At 40.9% G+C, this 14189-nt stretch overlaps 1 protein-coding gene across 1 annotated transcript; it reads right to left on the reverse strand.

Annotated features, from left to right (window-relative positions):
- Positions 1-3240: 3240 nt before the first annotated feature.
- neurl2 (neuralized E3 ubiquitin protein ligase 2) lies at positions 3241-7287 on the reverse strand. Its single transcript, XM_043710008.2, has 2 exons — positions 6353-7287; positions 3241-5212 (listed from the first exon to the last, which is right to left on the reverse strand). The coding sequence occupies exons 1-2, from the start codon at positions 7032-7034 to the stop codon at positions 5097-5099; spliced, it is 798 nt and encodes a 265-aa protein (XP_043565943.1). The 5' UTR covers positions 7035-7287; the 3' UTR covers positions 3241-5096.
- Between the last annotated feature and the right edge of the window lie 6902 nt (positions 7288-14189).

The raw sequence follows: 14189 nt of genomic DNA on the forward strand, positions 1-14189 counted from the left end.
TAATTGTTAGGAAAAAGTCATAGCCCCTATTCACAGAACTCTTTTCCCTGGTCACAGAAATGACACACTGGATGAGCCATTGTCAACTGCTTCTGGATTCTTGAAAGCCTCAATGAAAATCCATTTGGTTTGACTACTTCATTCTGAGTTTATAATTCTGATTTGGATTTAACAGTGTCCTGAAAACAGTACCTTTAGCTTTTCTGAAGGTTATAGTTAATTAGTCATTAGACAACTGAAAAGCGTGGTCTTGAGTTCTTGCTAGGGGATAGCGGGTATCAGCCATACCTCATAAGTGTTTGGAAAGTTAACTCCAATGTCTGGCCAATTACTCTTCAATCGCTCAACTGTCATAAAAACAGGTTATTTCTTATGATCATATTGCTGTTTGTGGGAACTTGCTGTGAACAAATTGGCTGTTTCCTACAATACAGCAATGCCTACCTTTCTAAAGTACTCAATTGATATATACAATCATAATGAAATGCACTATATACATGCAGGAGATGGATTTTATATTCCCCCCCTAGACATGTTTCTGGTGGGGGCCAGTTAAATTAGATCAAAGAGCGATAGCCCACCAACTCCTTATCCACATAATATGATAGATAGGTGCACTATTAATTTTAATGTCTGTCTGCCATATTTAAATTAACAAATAAACATCTATTATTGTTAAGCAAATTTATTGACCTGAATAATAGAACTAATGTGGGCAGAAGTGGACAGACATGAACAGTCCGCATGAACAAAGCCAGAAATAAAGTTGTTTCTGGGAATGGCCTGTGCACATTGAAGGTATCACCTTTCCATTCATGCTGCCTGCCTGACAGAACCTGTCACTCAAAGCCCTCTCCCCACATCTGCTTTAGGGCTCGACAATCTCTCACTTTACAAAAACTCTGCAATGCATCTTCTTGAGCAGTCATGATCTTCCTTAGCCTTCTTCCTACATTTTCAGCAGTGCCCGTATTAATCTCTCATGTTACTGAGAGTGATGGAGGTCCCAGCTAAACAGATTGACCAGAAATACTTAAGGTTATTCTTCCTCTGTTACAAAGAATACCAGATTCACTTTTAGTCAATTAATAAAAGTGTGGAAAATACTGATGGACGCCATTGATTGGATAGATATATGAGCTCAAATGGTGGTGCAGTGGTAGTATCCCTATCTCTGAGTTAGGAGACCCAAATTTAAGTCCCATCTGTTCCAGATTCCTGCAATAATATGTCTGATTAGGTTGATTATCTATGAGAATATATGGGGGGCTCTTGTGGTTCACTGGCAATATCCCTATCTCTGAGCCAAGAGGCCTGGGTTCAGGTCCCATCTGCTCCCTGATGAGGGAGGTGTGTCGAAACACATTTGAACAGGTTGATTAGACAAGAACTATGAACACGTACAAAGAGACTCTTAAACATCATGGAATGGACATGGAGAGCGATAAATGCAGCAGTCCCATGCAAAAGGAATCTCAGATGGCTCATAATCTCCCAGGCCATTTGTGCGTTTTGTGTCCTTGAGGATACTGTGTTCCTGCATACATGGATTATTTAAACTTGAAAATTATCATTCAATTTTGAGAGGGATGCTGTTTCATTTCTGGTTGCAGTTCAGGGTTGAATTGGGAAATAAGAAAGGGTATGTCAAGGATGGGTATATGAATAGGAAGGGTTATGGGCTGGGTCCTGGCAGGTGGGACTAGATTGAGACTAGATTGGGTTGGATATCTGGTTTGGCATGGATGTTTCCGTGCTGTACATCTCTGTGACTCTATGACTCTACGAGTTCAGCCCCATGCTCCTAATCTTTCAACAAATGATGTGGAGGGATTGAGCAGATTGGAGGATATTGCCATTGGTCTAAGCAGCTGTCAACGGGTCCAAGCATGAGACCAAGAAGAAGATTGTTATACGCCTGCCTGCTCCCTTTGTGTGTTTATGATTGCACCTAGCTGTCCTTAAAGAGATGCAGTGATCTTTGGGTAGTGCAAGGGTTGGGTGCATCATTTCTACTCATCATCATACTCCAATTTAAATTTGCTTTTGGTTTTTGCTACAGTGTTGGTATGTAGACTGTCAAATTTTAGTGTGATTTAATTTGATCTAATTTGGTCTGTAGTTTCATTGATGATTTCAAAAAATAATAAAGAGACATTCACAGAAACAAGGACTGAGTCAGGAGGCATAAACCTAACATATTTCATAATAAATTTATTTACCATAACCATCATCATCATTCACCAGAGATACACACTTTATCCTTTAAAACAACTTGAGTTTCAAAACCTAAGGAGTAAGTACTTGCCTGTCTACCTAATCAAGGTAGCTACTAAAACATAAGGGTACGAACAAGTCATTATATATCAAGTTTCCAAGACGTTTCCATCCAAGTCTAGCAGCTTCCTCATCAGTTACATGATTGTCACAAAATATTACTCAGTATTGAAGAAAGACATTTTCATGAACTCGATCTGGATGAATCTGAGACAGTATTTTATCTTTGAGTTTTAGGTGAGAGTTATAAATTAGATAATGGCATAATCTGTCTATTTTGCTGACCTCCCCAGTAATTGAGTTGATAAAACCTGAGATTCCTTTTTCTGATTCCCAACATACGTTTACTTCCACAGGAGTTTCATTATTACTTGTTTTCCAGTATGGGGTTCACAAGAAAAGCTGTTTTTTCATTGTTGCACTTCAATAGGTCACTTCAATAAAGTGGCATTGGGCTCTCTGGATTCTTTAATAACCTATGGATTATTGAATCTCTTGTCCTTCAAGTTTTCAGTACCAGCATTTGACTAGTGGTTTCTATCTGTGGTTTCTACCACAGTAATAAGATTATTCTAAGTTAAAAATCACACAACACCAGGTTATAGTCCAACAGGTTTAATTGGAAGCACACTAGCTTTCGGAGCGACGCTCCTTCATCAGGTGATTGTGGAGGGCTCGATCGTAACACAGAATTTATAGCAAAAATTTGCAGTGTGATGTAACTGAAATTATACATTGAAGAATTGATTGTCTGTTAAGCCTTTCATCTGTTAGAATACAGTGATAGTTTCACTTTTTTCATGTGTATTCTATCACTGTATTCTAACACATGAAAGGTTTTTAACAGACAATCAATTCTTCAATGTATCATTTCAGTTACATCACACTGCAAATTTTTGCTATAAATTCTGTGTTACGATCGAGCCCTCCACAATCACCTGATGAAGGAGCGTCGCTCCGAAAGCTCGTGTGCTTCCAATTAAACCTGTTGGACTATAACCTGGTGTTGTGTGATTTTTAACTTTGTACACCCCAGTCCAACACCGGCATCTCTGAATCAAGATTATTCTAGGTTTCGTAGTTACACAGTAAGCCACAACTGTGAAGAAACTAAGTGATGACTGAGACCGAGAGCTCCAGAATGATAATTTCACCTTTAACTAACAGTTACACATAAAGGGTCATCCATAAGTCACCAATCATGCAGTTAAATTGAAACACATGGAATTAAAATCTGTGAAGCAAGAACAAATTAGCTGTTAGGAATAATAATGAGATGTGGTAATTTTCAGAAAATGAACCCAAATCAAATACTACTCATTAAAGTGTGTGAGGCACTGTAAAAGATGGGAAGGAAATGGAGAGAGAGAGAGAGAGACTGAAGGTGCATGGAATAAAACACATTTAATTGGTGACATAATTTTTAAAAACAAAGTCGGAGGTCAAGTGAAAATGGATTTTGACATTTTAACTTTGGTGAATAAATAAGCTATTATTTCGAAGTGTTTTTTTATATTCTATTTGTGAGAACACATACAGTTATTCTAAGAGTAGAAGAAGAAACTGATGAAGGAATAAGTAACATGGAAGCTATGATCTTAAGGGAGACTATTAACTTTTAACAAAAGAAACTGAAGTTCTAGTCATACAGTGAAAATTCCCCCACAAGATTTAATGTTTTAAATAAAAGCTTTTACTGCGCAAAAATCTGAAAAGCAAGAACTACTACTTTAGCATTTTATTTTGCTATTATTTTAAGCCTGATAATCTCAACAGACCATGTCCTGGTTTGTTTTTATTTCTACCGCAGAATTCCTCAAAATTCTGTAACATTTTGTGGGTCCTTTACTTTTCATGAGTCCCAACCAATGTATGTCACAGCTGTTAGGAACTGATTTTGAATCTCTACTTTTCCAGTCTGGCAGTTAGATTTTCTGAACTCTCTCTCTCCCTCTGTCTGTGACTGTGACTGTCAATCTCTCTTCTACTGGCACATCTCTTCACTGGCCTTGCTCAACCGATTCAACAATTTTAATTTGTCAAGTACTTTCAAATGTGGGTCACCCTCAGAATTCTGCTTCATTACTCCAGCCCAGGAACATCTCTGATTCCTAACAGCTACTGTGCCCCTTGTTCTGGCTCATGGCAGATACAAAGTTGCCTGTCCACAGCATTCCAAGATGACTCTTTGTTTCAAATGAAAAACATGGATAAAACCCACCTGAAAGGGTACTTTGCTGAAATTGATCCCCATGGCAATATCACAGCTGGGCCACTATCCGAGATGGAGATTTAAAGCCCATGATTTTTTATTTTTAAAATAACCTTCTGATTATGATACCCAAATAAATAATTTATCTTTATAGAAATAATACCGCTCATAGTGGATTTACTGATTTCAGAAAGAAAACCCATGTTTACAAGTTACTTTCTGCTCCTTTTATGTGGGTGATCTACTGTAGCATCTACATGACAATACCCCACTGGATAACATTACAACTTCAAAACATTTTCCAAGAGTCAAGAAACCAAAGTAGCCATAAAAATCATAGGTGTAAATATATTTTTACCACCATCCCCAGCAACACAACAGAACTTCACTTTGGAATTGTAATTCCCCCAAAGTCTATTCTCCCCAAACCAATTGCAATATTTTATTTTTCTCAAAAACCTTTAATCCAAAGTTAAAAGCTTTAGTTTTGCGTTGAATCATAAAATTAGAGATTTTCCTAACATGGATGCGAATATAAAATGGATTTAATCTCTTCATCATGAGTCAAGATCAAACAATTTTTTCAAACAACACTTATCAACAACAATCATTCATATTTGCAGTAATTCTTTAAAGGGTCAGGTAGATCTAGCCAGTCGATCGCCAGTCTATGCATTATACATTTCTGAACAAGCTGACGACACAGTGTCTGTAGAGATGGAACTGCAGAAATAAAAACAGAAAATAGAAAATGGCATTATTAAGTGATATGTTCTAGAAGTATCAATTCATTTGATATATAACTCTCAGTCAGGAGCTATGTATTTATCTGTATTTTATGAATGTTTGAACCAGACACACTAACAATTGACAAGAGCCACAAATCCAAACAGTGACTTGATTGGAAGACAGTCACTTGATCTTTTATGAAAATTGCTTGTCTCCCTAAAGGGTTGGAAGGGAGAATTTCAATCTGAATTCACACACTTCTTGGCTTTATGTATTGCTATTACAAATTACCTTTGTTTTATTATATCTGTCAGGTTTTGTTCCAGTACAGTGTACACAAGTAGCTATTTCACCATTCAATATGGTGCCAGAGCATAGCAACATTTTGCAGGCTGTCTGCAACAAATCTTATTCTTACATATCTAATAATCATTCTGCTCTTCTAAAGTTTGATTCTAAGTCTATCAAAATAACACTTTTCACTGTATCTCGGTGGATGTAACAATAATCAATCAATCAATTTCTCTAAATTTAAACATAACTGTGCAGTCGTGCTGTGAGCCAATTCAACTCATCTATTAATTCAATTTATAATACAGCAAAACACTGCCAGACCAGTTGTTGATGATGTTATTAATAATTTGATTGATTAAAAAGTACTGCTGTAGCATAGATAAAAAAACTGAAATCTGGAAATATGAAGCGAACAGAATACACTGGAATTATACAGCATGTTCTTTGTATGATATGTTATACATTAATTTTATATTGTAGTTAAAATATTAGAAAACGTGCATTATCAACATAGATTCCGTATTTATATAACAGACATGAAGTGAATGATGAAATAATCAACTACAATGTCTAAAGATTTTGAGTAAACTTTGCTTTAGATTCACTGAATATAGTTTAGATGCTTACATGACTTCACTAAGTTTGGTTTGTAAAATAAGAAGTAGTACTTCTTCAGAATTTCAACAAATCAACCTAGTTTCTATTCCAGTGTGTCTAAGAAGTAAAGATGCAAAATGTTTTATGCATAGTCAGTCAGGAGTGCAGCCAAAACATTAACCATTAAACAATTCTATTTGAAAGATTATATTAATGTAATAAAAATGATTAGATGATACTTACAACCATAGTCCACTTGTATAATCCTCACAGTCTTAGTGGAAGCAAACACATCTACAACAGCGTAGAGAGGCTGGTTAATGGGAATTTCTCTGGCACAGGGACCCATGTCTTCCCCATTGATGACAATGTGCATTTCACCCATATTAGCATGTGTGGTGTACAAGACCCCAACTCTGCTTCCTCTGGCAGTTGCAGGAAGAATATTCGTCTTATACAATTCATCCAAGAGGTGACTGTACCTTCCTGGCCTGCTTCTTCCGACCAACTTGTCCTTGGGGATCCTACATTTTCCAATTTGCAGATAGGCCTCTGTAGAACAGAGTGGCTGTGGAGCAGGATTGGATTCCTGATCATCAGTGGAGACCTTATTGTGATTCCTGGTTATTGCAAAAACCCAACTGCTTCCCAAGTTTACTAAATCAGGAAGAGAATATTCAGGAACTGATTCTAAGTTTTTTGGATTGTGCGCTGTCAAACCAATCCTTACATTCCCACACCACCCTAATTCTTTCTCTGCAATTTCTATAAGGAAAATCTTATCAGGATCTAGAGGCTCTTTACTGAAACAAACCCCATTCCCAAAGCTGTCTGTTCTTGTCGCTTCGGTCTGAGAAGCATTCAGTCTCACGTTGGTTCCATGGATATTGTGGAAGCGTATGTACGAATCTGACACTGCAGCCATTTCTGTGATCCTTATTGCTTCTGCTATTTTTAACCACTGTAGGAATTTGTGATACGTATTGGGTCAGAGGCTGACAGCTGGTATGGAGAAGCTGATGTAACTGAAGCCTACATACTAACCCTGCTCTTTTGCAAGATGTTTCTAAATGAACTACAAAAAGTATACAAAAAAAAGCAAAATGCAACAGGTGCCGGAAATCTGAAACATAAACAGGAAATACTTTAGTCAGGTAGCCTCTTGTGGGGGGGAAACAACGTTCATTGGCAGATATTTCCTAAGCTGTTGCAGCCTTGTCCAGATATAAATGGGGTCCAAAAGTCACAGAAAAGGTTTGGGTCAGGATCCCTATGCAACATACCATCTTATAACTTCTCCCATAGGGGGCTTGTGAATCCATCAGTGACTCCATATGCCTACCAGGAGAGCAGTTTTTAAAAGGCAATGTCTTTTTAATAAGAGACTTACAACCCCCCCTCACCACTACCACCATCACCAAAATGTACTTTATTCATACCACTTATAAAAGCAGATTAAATGATTGTTCAATGTTGACATTAAATAAGATGCAAATCTTAATCCGTTTCTTCCAGTGCTGTTGTTACTCATTACATTTACAAATACAGTAAATAGTTGCACTATTTATTTCAGGTCAAACATAGAGCTGCACGGATTTTATCCAGTTTCTGGACCCTCAATATACAAAGCCTTAGACTATGATCTTTCCCCATTGAGATTCAGTGGCAGCTGCTCCGAGCTTTAGTATGACAGTGTGTTGCTGGAAAAGCACAGCAGGTATGGCAGCATCCGGGGAGCAGGAAAATCGACGTTTTGGGCCGGAGCCTTTCATCAGGAAAGAGGCTGGACACCTCAGGGGTGGAGAGATAAATGGGAGGACACTGGTGTTGGAGAGAAGGTAGCTGAGAGTGTAATAGGTGGATGGAGGTGGGGGTCAAGATGTTAGGTTGGAGAGGAGGGTGGAGCGGATAGGTAGGAAGGAAGATTGGCAGGTATGACAGGTCATGAGGGTGGTGCTGAGCTGACAGTTTGGAACTGGGGTAAGGTAGGGGGGAAGGAAAATGAGGAAACTGGTGAAAGATTCTGAGGTGGAAGATAAGGCGTTCTTCCTCCAGGCGTCAGGTGGTGAGGTAATAATGCTGGAGGAGGCCCAGGACCTGCATGTCCTCAGCAGAGTGGGAGGGAGGGTTGAAATGTTCAGCCACGAGGCGGTGGGGTTGATTTGTGCGGGTATCCTGGAGATGCTCTCTAAAGCACACTGCGAGAAGGCGTCCAGTCTCCCCAATGTAGAGGAGACAGCATCTGGAGCAACAGATATAATAAATGACGTGTGGAAGTGCAGGTGAAACTTTGATGGATATGGAAGTCTCCTTTGGGGTCTTGGATGGAGGTGAGGGGGAAGGTGTGGGTGCAGGTTTTGCAATTCCTGTGGTGGCAGGGGAAGGTGCCAGGAGGAGAGGTTGGCTTGTTAGGGTGTGTGGACCTGACCAGGGGGTTATGGAGGGAATGGTCTTTGTGGAAAGCGGATAGGGATGGGGAGGGAAATATATCCCTGGTAGTGGGGTCCAATTGTACATGGCGGAAATGTTGGCAGATGATGTGATTTATGCGGAGGTTGGTGGGGTGAAGGTGAAGACCAGAGGGGTTCTATCCTTGTTGTGGTTGGAGGAGTGGGGCTTGAGGGCTGAGGTGCAGTATGTGGATGAGATGCGTTGGAGGGCACCTTCAACCATGTGGGAGGGGAAATTTTGATCTTTAAAGATGTTACACTGGCACCACTCCCCACTTCTTCCTCTGCAACATTGATGACTGCGTTGGCGCCACCCCACAAGGAGGTCGAACAGTTCATCAACTTCACCAATATATTCCACCCTGACCTTAAATTCACCTGGACCATCTCTGATACCTTCCTTCCCTTCCTAGACCTAAACCTTCTTTAAACACCAAAATTTCCCCTCCCATGTGATTGAAGATGCCCTGCAATGCATTTCATCCATGTCCCACATATATTTCCTCTCCACCGTTATCCGTTTTCCGCAAAGACCTCCCCCCTTACCTCCATCCAAGGCCCAAAAGGAGCATTGCACATCCATCAATGTTTCACCTGCACTTCCACACATGTCATTTATTGTATTCATTGCTTCTGATGTGGTCTCCTCTACTTTGGGGAGACTGGACGCCTTCTTGCAGAATGCTTCAGAGAACATCTCCGGGACACCCACACCAACCAACCCCACTATCCCATGGCTGAACATTTCAATCCTCCCACTGTGCCAAGGACATGCAGGTCCTAGACATCCTCTATCCAACTCCCTCACCACTCAACGCCCGGAAGAAGAACTCCTTATCTTCCACCTCGGAACCCTTCAACCCTAGGGTATCAATGTGGACTTCACCATTTTCCTAACCTTCCAGCTCAGCACCACCCTCATGACCTGTCCCACCTGTCAATCTTCCTTCCCACTTCTCCACTCCAACCTCCTCTCTGACCTATCACCTTTACCCCCAACTCCATCCACCTATTACACTCTCAGCTAACTTCTCCCCACCCTCATCCCCATCTTTTTTATCTCTCCACCCCTGATGAAGGGCTCTGGACCGAAACGACGATTTTCCTGCTCCTCGGACGCTGCCACACCTGCTGTGCTTTTCCAGAAAAACACTCTCAGCTCTGATCTCCAGCATCTGCAAACCTCACTATCTCCAGTAAGTCCATCAGCATGGAATTTGGCAGTCTGCAATATGCAGTTGAGGACAAATTGAAGATAATGTGTGGAGGACGTAACTCTCAGGGGATGAGGAAGGACCTGCTGGTGGAAGTCTTTCTCACTACTTGTCAAGTTCCATCTTAGTGTTTGTTTGAAAGCTCTGGTGAAGAGGTATTCTGCAAATAATTTCAAAGCGGTTCAGGGAAACATCCAACAGGATTTATCGTCCCTTTTTCTTTCAGGGCCTGAATAACATTATGTGTTGACCACTATTTGATAGAGTCAAGATTAGAGTGGTGCTGGAAAAGCACAACTGGTCAGGCAGCATTTGAGGAGCATGAAAATCGATGTTTCGGGCAAAAGCCCTTCATCAGGAAATGATAGACCTATCGTCAAAAGTTCTTTTGCATGTAACAAACACTACATTGGACAAATAGGCAGAAACCTAGTCACCAGGATACATGAACATCAACTAGCCACAAAAAGACATGACACATTCTCACTAGTATCTTTGCATTTCGATGAGGAAAGACCCCACTTCGACTGGAACAACACATCCATCCTAGGACGAGCCAAACAGAGACATTCCTGGAAGTATGGCATCCAACTGGAACGCTATCAACAAACATATTGACTTGGATCCCATTTACCACCCCCCGAGAAAAAGAACAGGAAATGACATCACCACAGGAAAGGACATTGCCGACTCAAGAAAACCTAAACACATAAATAGAAAGCAGGCCATATGACCAGTGTTTCATCTGGAGGCTCATTGACAATGTTACCTAGTGTGGTGATGAAATCTGTGAAAACGAATCTTCCAGCTCAGCGAGCAAACCTACTTCCAGAACCTCAACCTGGGCTACAAATCTTCTCAAAACTTGCTTTGCATAAACTCATTCAAAAGTAATTGGTGATAAGGCAAGTTGAACTGAGTGGAGCATGCTATGGAAATGTGGCCAGACCCATCCTTTGCATCACTGAATGAATCTCAGTAATGCCACTCAATGCTTACGTACAGAGGAATTGCACTTGTTGCAGCTTCAGGCAAAAAAGCCTTCATGATGAGAGTAATGCTGGTTCATTTCTCACCTTTTGGCTAAAGCTTTGTATAGTGTTTCTCTATGAACACAGTCCATTTTCGACTTCCATATAAAATGGATGATGGCTCAGGTGACTACAAGTGGGAATGGGCCAAACCTGTGCCACATAAATCAAAGAACATGGTTCACTCTTGCCGCAGCTTACTTTGGCAGCTTGGACTGCTCACAGACATACATCACACTGTACATCAACAGTGGATCTGAACATAAGTAGACCATGTTGTTCAACATCAGCAGTATCAGGCTACATTGCACAGGCTACACATTTTTAAGATTATCTTTAATACCAATAGTAAATCAGCAACTGTCAGTTTGCAAAACTTCAATATTTTAAAGAATATGACACATTGCAAAAGATTTATAAACTCATGATCTTCTATCAATCATAGTAAATGGCACTTCAGCCACCAATCAACCAAGGGAATATAAAAGTACAATTGTGCACACAGCATGCTCTTTACTTATTGTTAAATGGTATGTGGGCATCACTGTAATGAGCAGCATAACTTAAGAGAGGGAGACTTTTGGTCTCAGGTTTACTTTGAATTTTGTGGCAGTCTGTGAATTCTTTGCATCTATGGAAAGAAAGCAGAGTGAATGCTTTGCATCTGGTGACTCTTCTTCAGAACTAATAGCAACTAGAAAAAAAACCTGATATTTATGCTGAAGATGACAGGGTGGTGGGGGTGAGCAGAGAGGTGGATGTCGTGCCCACGGAGAGAGAAAGAGAGGGAGAGAGAGAAAGAGAAAGAGAGAGATAGAGAGAAAGAAAGAGAGAGAGAAAGAGAGAGATAGAGAGAGAGAGAGATATCAAAAGAAGAGGTAATTGAAAGTATGATGGATGATAGGCCAGGATAGAAGAGAAGGTGAAGAAGTGACAATGAGAGCTGAAGGTAGCAGAGAATAGGTAGTCTGTGCTGGAAGGACAACAGAGTTGAGAAACATAAAAGCCAAGATCGAATGACACAACATATCTGATGGTTTTATGCAAAGGAAAACATGAAATGCAATAATAGGCCTGAGAGTGAGTGAAAGTGGGTTGATTGTGCTAAAAACATAGCATGACTGGGTGTAGGGTGGGTAAAAAAACAAGGAAGAATGGAATGTGGTTCTAAAGTTATTGGACTCAGACACTTAATGGTAAGGTCCCGGGGAGTGTGGCTGAACAAAGAGACCTTGGAGGGCAGGTTCATACTTCCTTGAAAGTGGAGTTGCAGGTAGACAGGATAGTGAAGAAGACATTTCGTATGATTTCTTTTAGTGGTCAGAGGATTGAGTATAGGAGTTGGAATGTCATTTTGCAGTGATACAGGACATTGGTTAGGCCACTTCTGGAATATTGTGTACAATTCTGGTCTCACTCTTATTGGAAGGATGGTGTATAAATTGAAAGTGTTCAGAAAAGATTTACAAGAATGTTGCCAGAGTTGGAAGGTTTAAGATATAGGAAGAGACGAAAAAGGCTGGGGCTGTTTTACCTGCAGTATCAGAGGCTGAGGGATGAGCTTAGCGGTTTATAAAATCATGAGGGGCATGGATAGGGTAAATAAACAAGGTTTTTGCCTGGGGTCGAGGAGTCCTGAACTAGAAGGCATACGTTTATGTAAGGGGGAAGAAATTTAAAAGGGACCGAAGGGGCAACTTTTCAGGCAATGGGTTGCGCGTGTATGGAATGAGTTGCCAGAGGAAGTGGTGAAAGCTGGTACAACTACAACATTTAAAAAACATCTTGGTGTGCATTTGAATAGGAAGAGTTTCAAAAGGTATGGGCCAAATGTTGGCAAATGGGACTAGATTTAGTTCGGATATCTGGTCGGCATTGACAAGTTGGACTGAAGGGTCTGTTTCCATGCTGTACATCTCTGTGACTCTATGACACAATGCTGAGTCCTGGAGGCTTCAGTCCTCAAGTAGAAAATGAGATGTTATTCTCATTTGTTTGTGCTGAGGCTTACTGAAACACTGTAGTTGGCCTGCAATAGAAATGTTGGCATGGGAACATGATGGTGTATTGACGCGTCAGGCAAATGGAAACTCTGGGTTATTCTTGCAGACAGAACATAGGTGTTCTGCAAAATGGTCACCCAGTCTGCATTTCATTACTCTGAAGTAGAGGAAACCACATTGGGAACAGCAAATGCAGTAGACTAGATTGAGCGAAGACCAGGTAAATCACTCCTTCACCTGGAAGGTGTGCCTGGGACCTTGGATAATGAGGAGGGAGAAAATGTTACACCTTCAGCGATGACAGGGGAAGGTGCCCTGGGATGTGGGGAAATGTTCCCTTATGAAACAGTCCCTGGGGAATGCTGACAATGGAGGGAAGGGAAAAATTTGTCTGGTAGTGGCATCTAGTTGGAGGTGATGGAAGTGGCAGCTTACGATGAGGCTGGTGGGGTGATAATTGAGGGTCAGGGGGACTCTATCTTTGTTGTGAGAGGAAAAAGAAGGGCAGAAGTGTGAGCGATGGGCTGGACATGGCTGGGGACCCTGTCAACAATAGTAGTAGGGAATCCTTGGTTGAGGGAAAAGGTGAACAATCCTGAGACTCCCCTGTGAAGGTGGCATTGTCAGAACAGAATCATAGAGTAGAGAAGTAGACTTTTAAGTTTAACTTGTCCATGCCAACCAGACATCCTAAACTCATCTAGTCCCATTTGCCAGCACTTGGCCCATGTCTGTCTGAACCCTTCCTATTTATATACCCATCTGGATGCCTTTGATGCAATGGAGATGAAGAAACTGGGAGAATGGAATATAGTTCTTACTGGAAGCAGGGTGTGAGGATGTATAGTCCAGGTAACTGAGTGAATTCAGGGATTTGTAATGGATATCAAAAGCCAGCCTATCCCCAGAAATGGAAATGGCAAAATCGAGGAGGAGAAGGGAGGGCTCAGAGATAGATCAAGAGAATGTGAGGGTAGAATGGAAATTGGAAGCAAATTTGATAATTTTTCCAGTTTAGAATGAGAGAGGGAAACAGCACCAATTACACCATTGATGTAGCAGAGAAAGAATTGTGGGAAGGCGCCCCAGTAGAACTGGAAAAAGGAATTTTCCATGTAACCCACAGAGAGGAATAACCGGGGTCCCTGTATGTATCCATGGTCATACTTTTGACCTAATGAAAGTGAGAGGTGTTAAAAAGCAAGTGGTTCAAAGTGAGGACAAAATCAGCCAGGCAGAGTAGGGCAGTGGTGAATGGGGACAGTTCAGGCCATTTTTTCCAAGAGGAAGCAGAGACCCCTGAGACCATCCTGTAGGGGAGTTATGTATAAAAGTGATTGCATGCCATGTTGAAGAGAAGATGACTGATTCCTGATGAAGAG

Source organism: Chiloscyllium plagiosum, unplaced genomic scaffold (assembly GCF_037043375.1).
Source record: "Chiloscyllium plagiosum isolate Xiang-an unplaced genomic scaffold, Cpla_swu_hap1 HiC_scaffold_15, whole genome shotgun sequence".
Classification (NCBI taxonomy): domain Eukaryota; kingdom Metazoa; phylum Chordata; class Chondrichthyes; order Orectolobiformes; family Hemiscylliidae; genus Chiloscyllium; species Chiloscyllium plagiosum.

Excerpts from the sequence above, each read along its gene's own strand:
- neurl2 (XM_043710008.2), bottom strand. The coding sequence starts at position 7,034 with ATGGCTGCAGTGTCAGATTCGTACATACGCTTCCACAATATCCATGGA. Across the intron at positions 5,213-6,352 it reads TATACAAGTGGACTATGGTT|TTCCATCTCTACAGACACTG; the intron begins GTAAGTATCATC and ends TTATTTCTGCAG.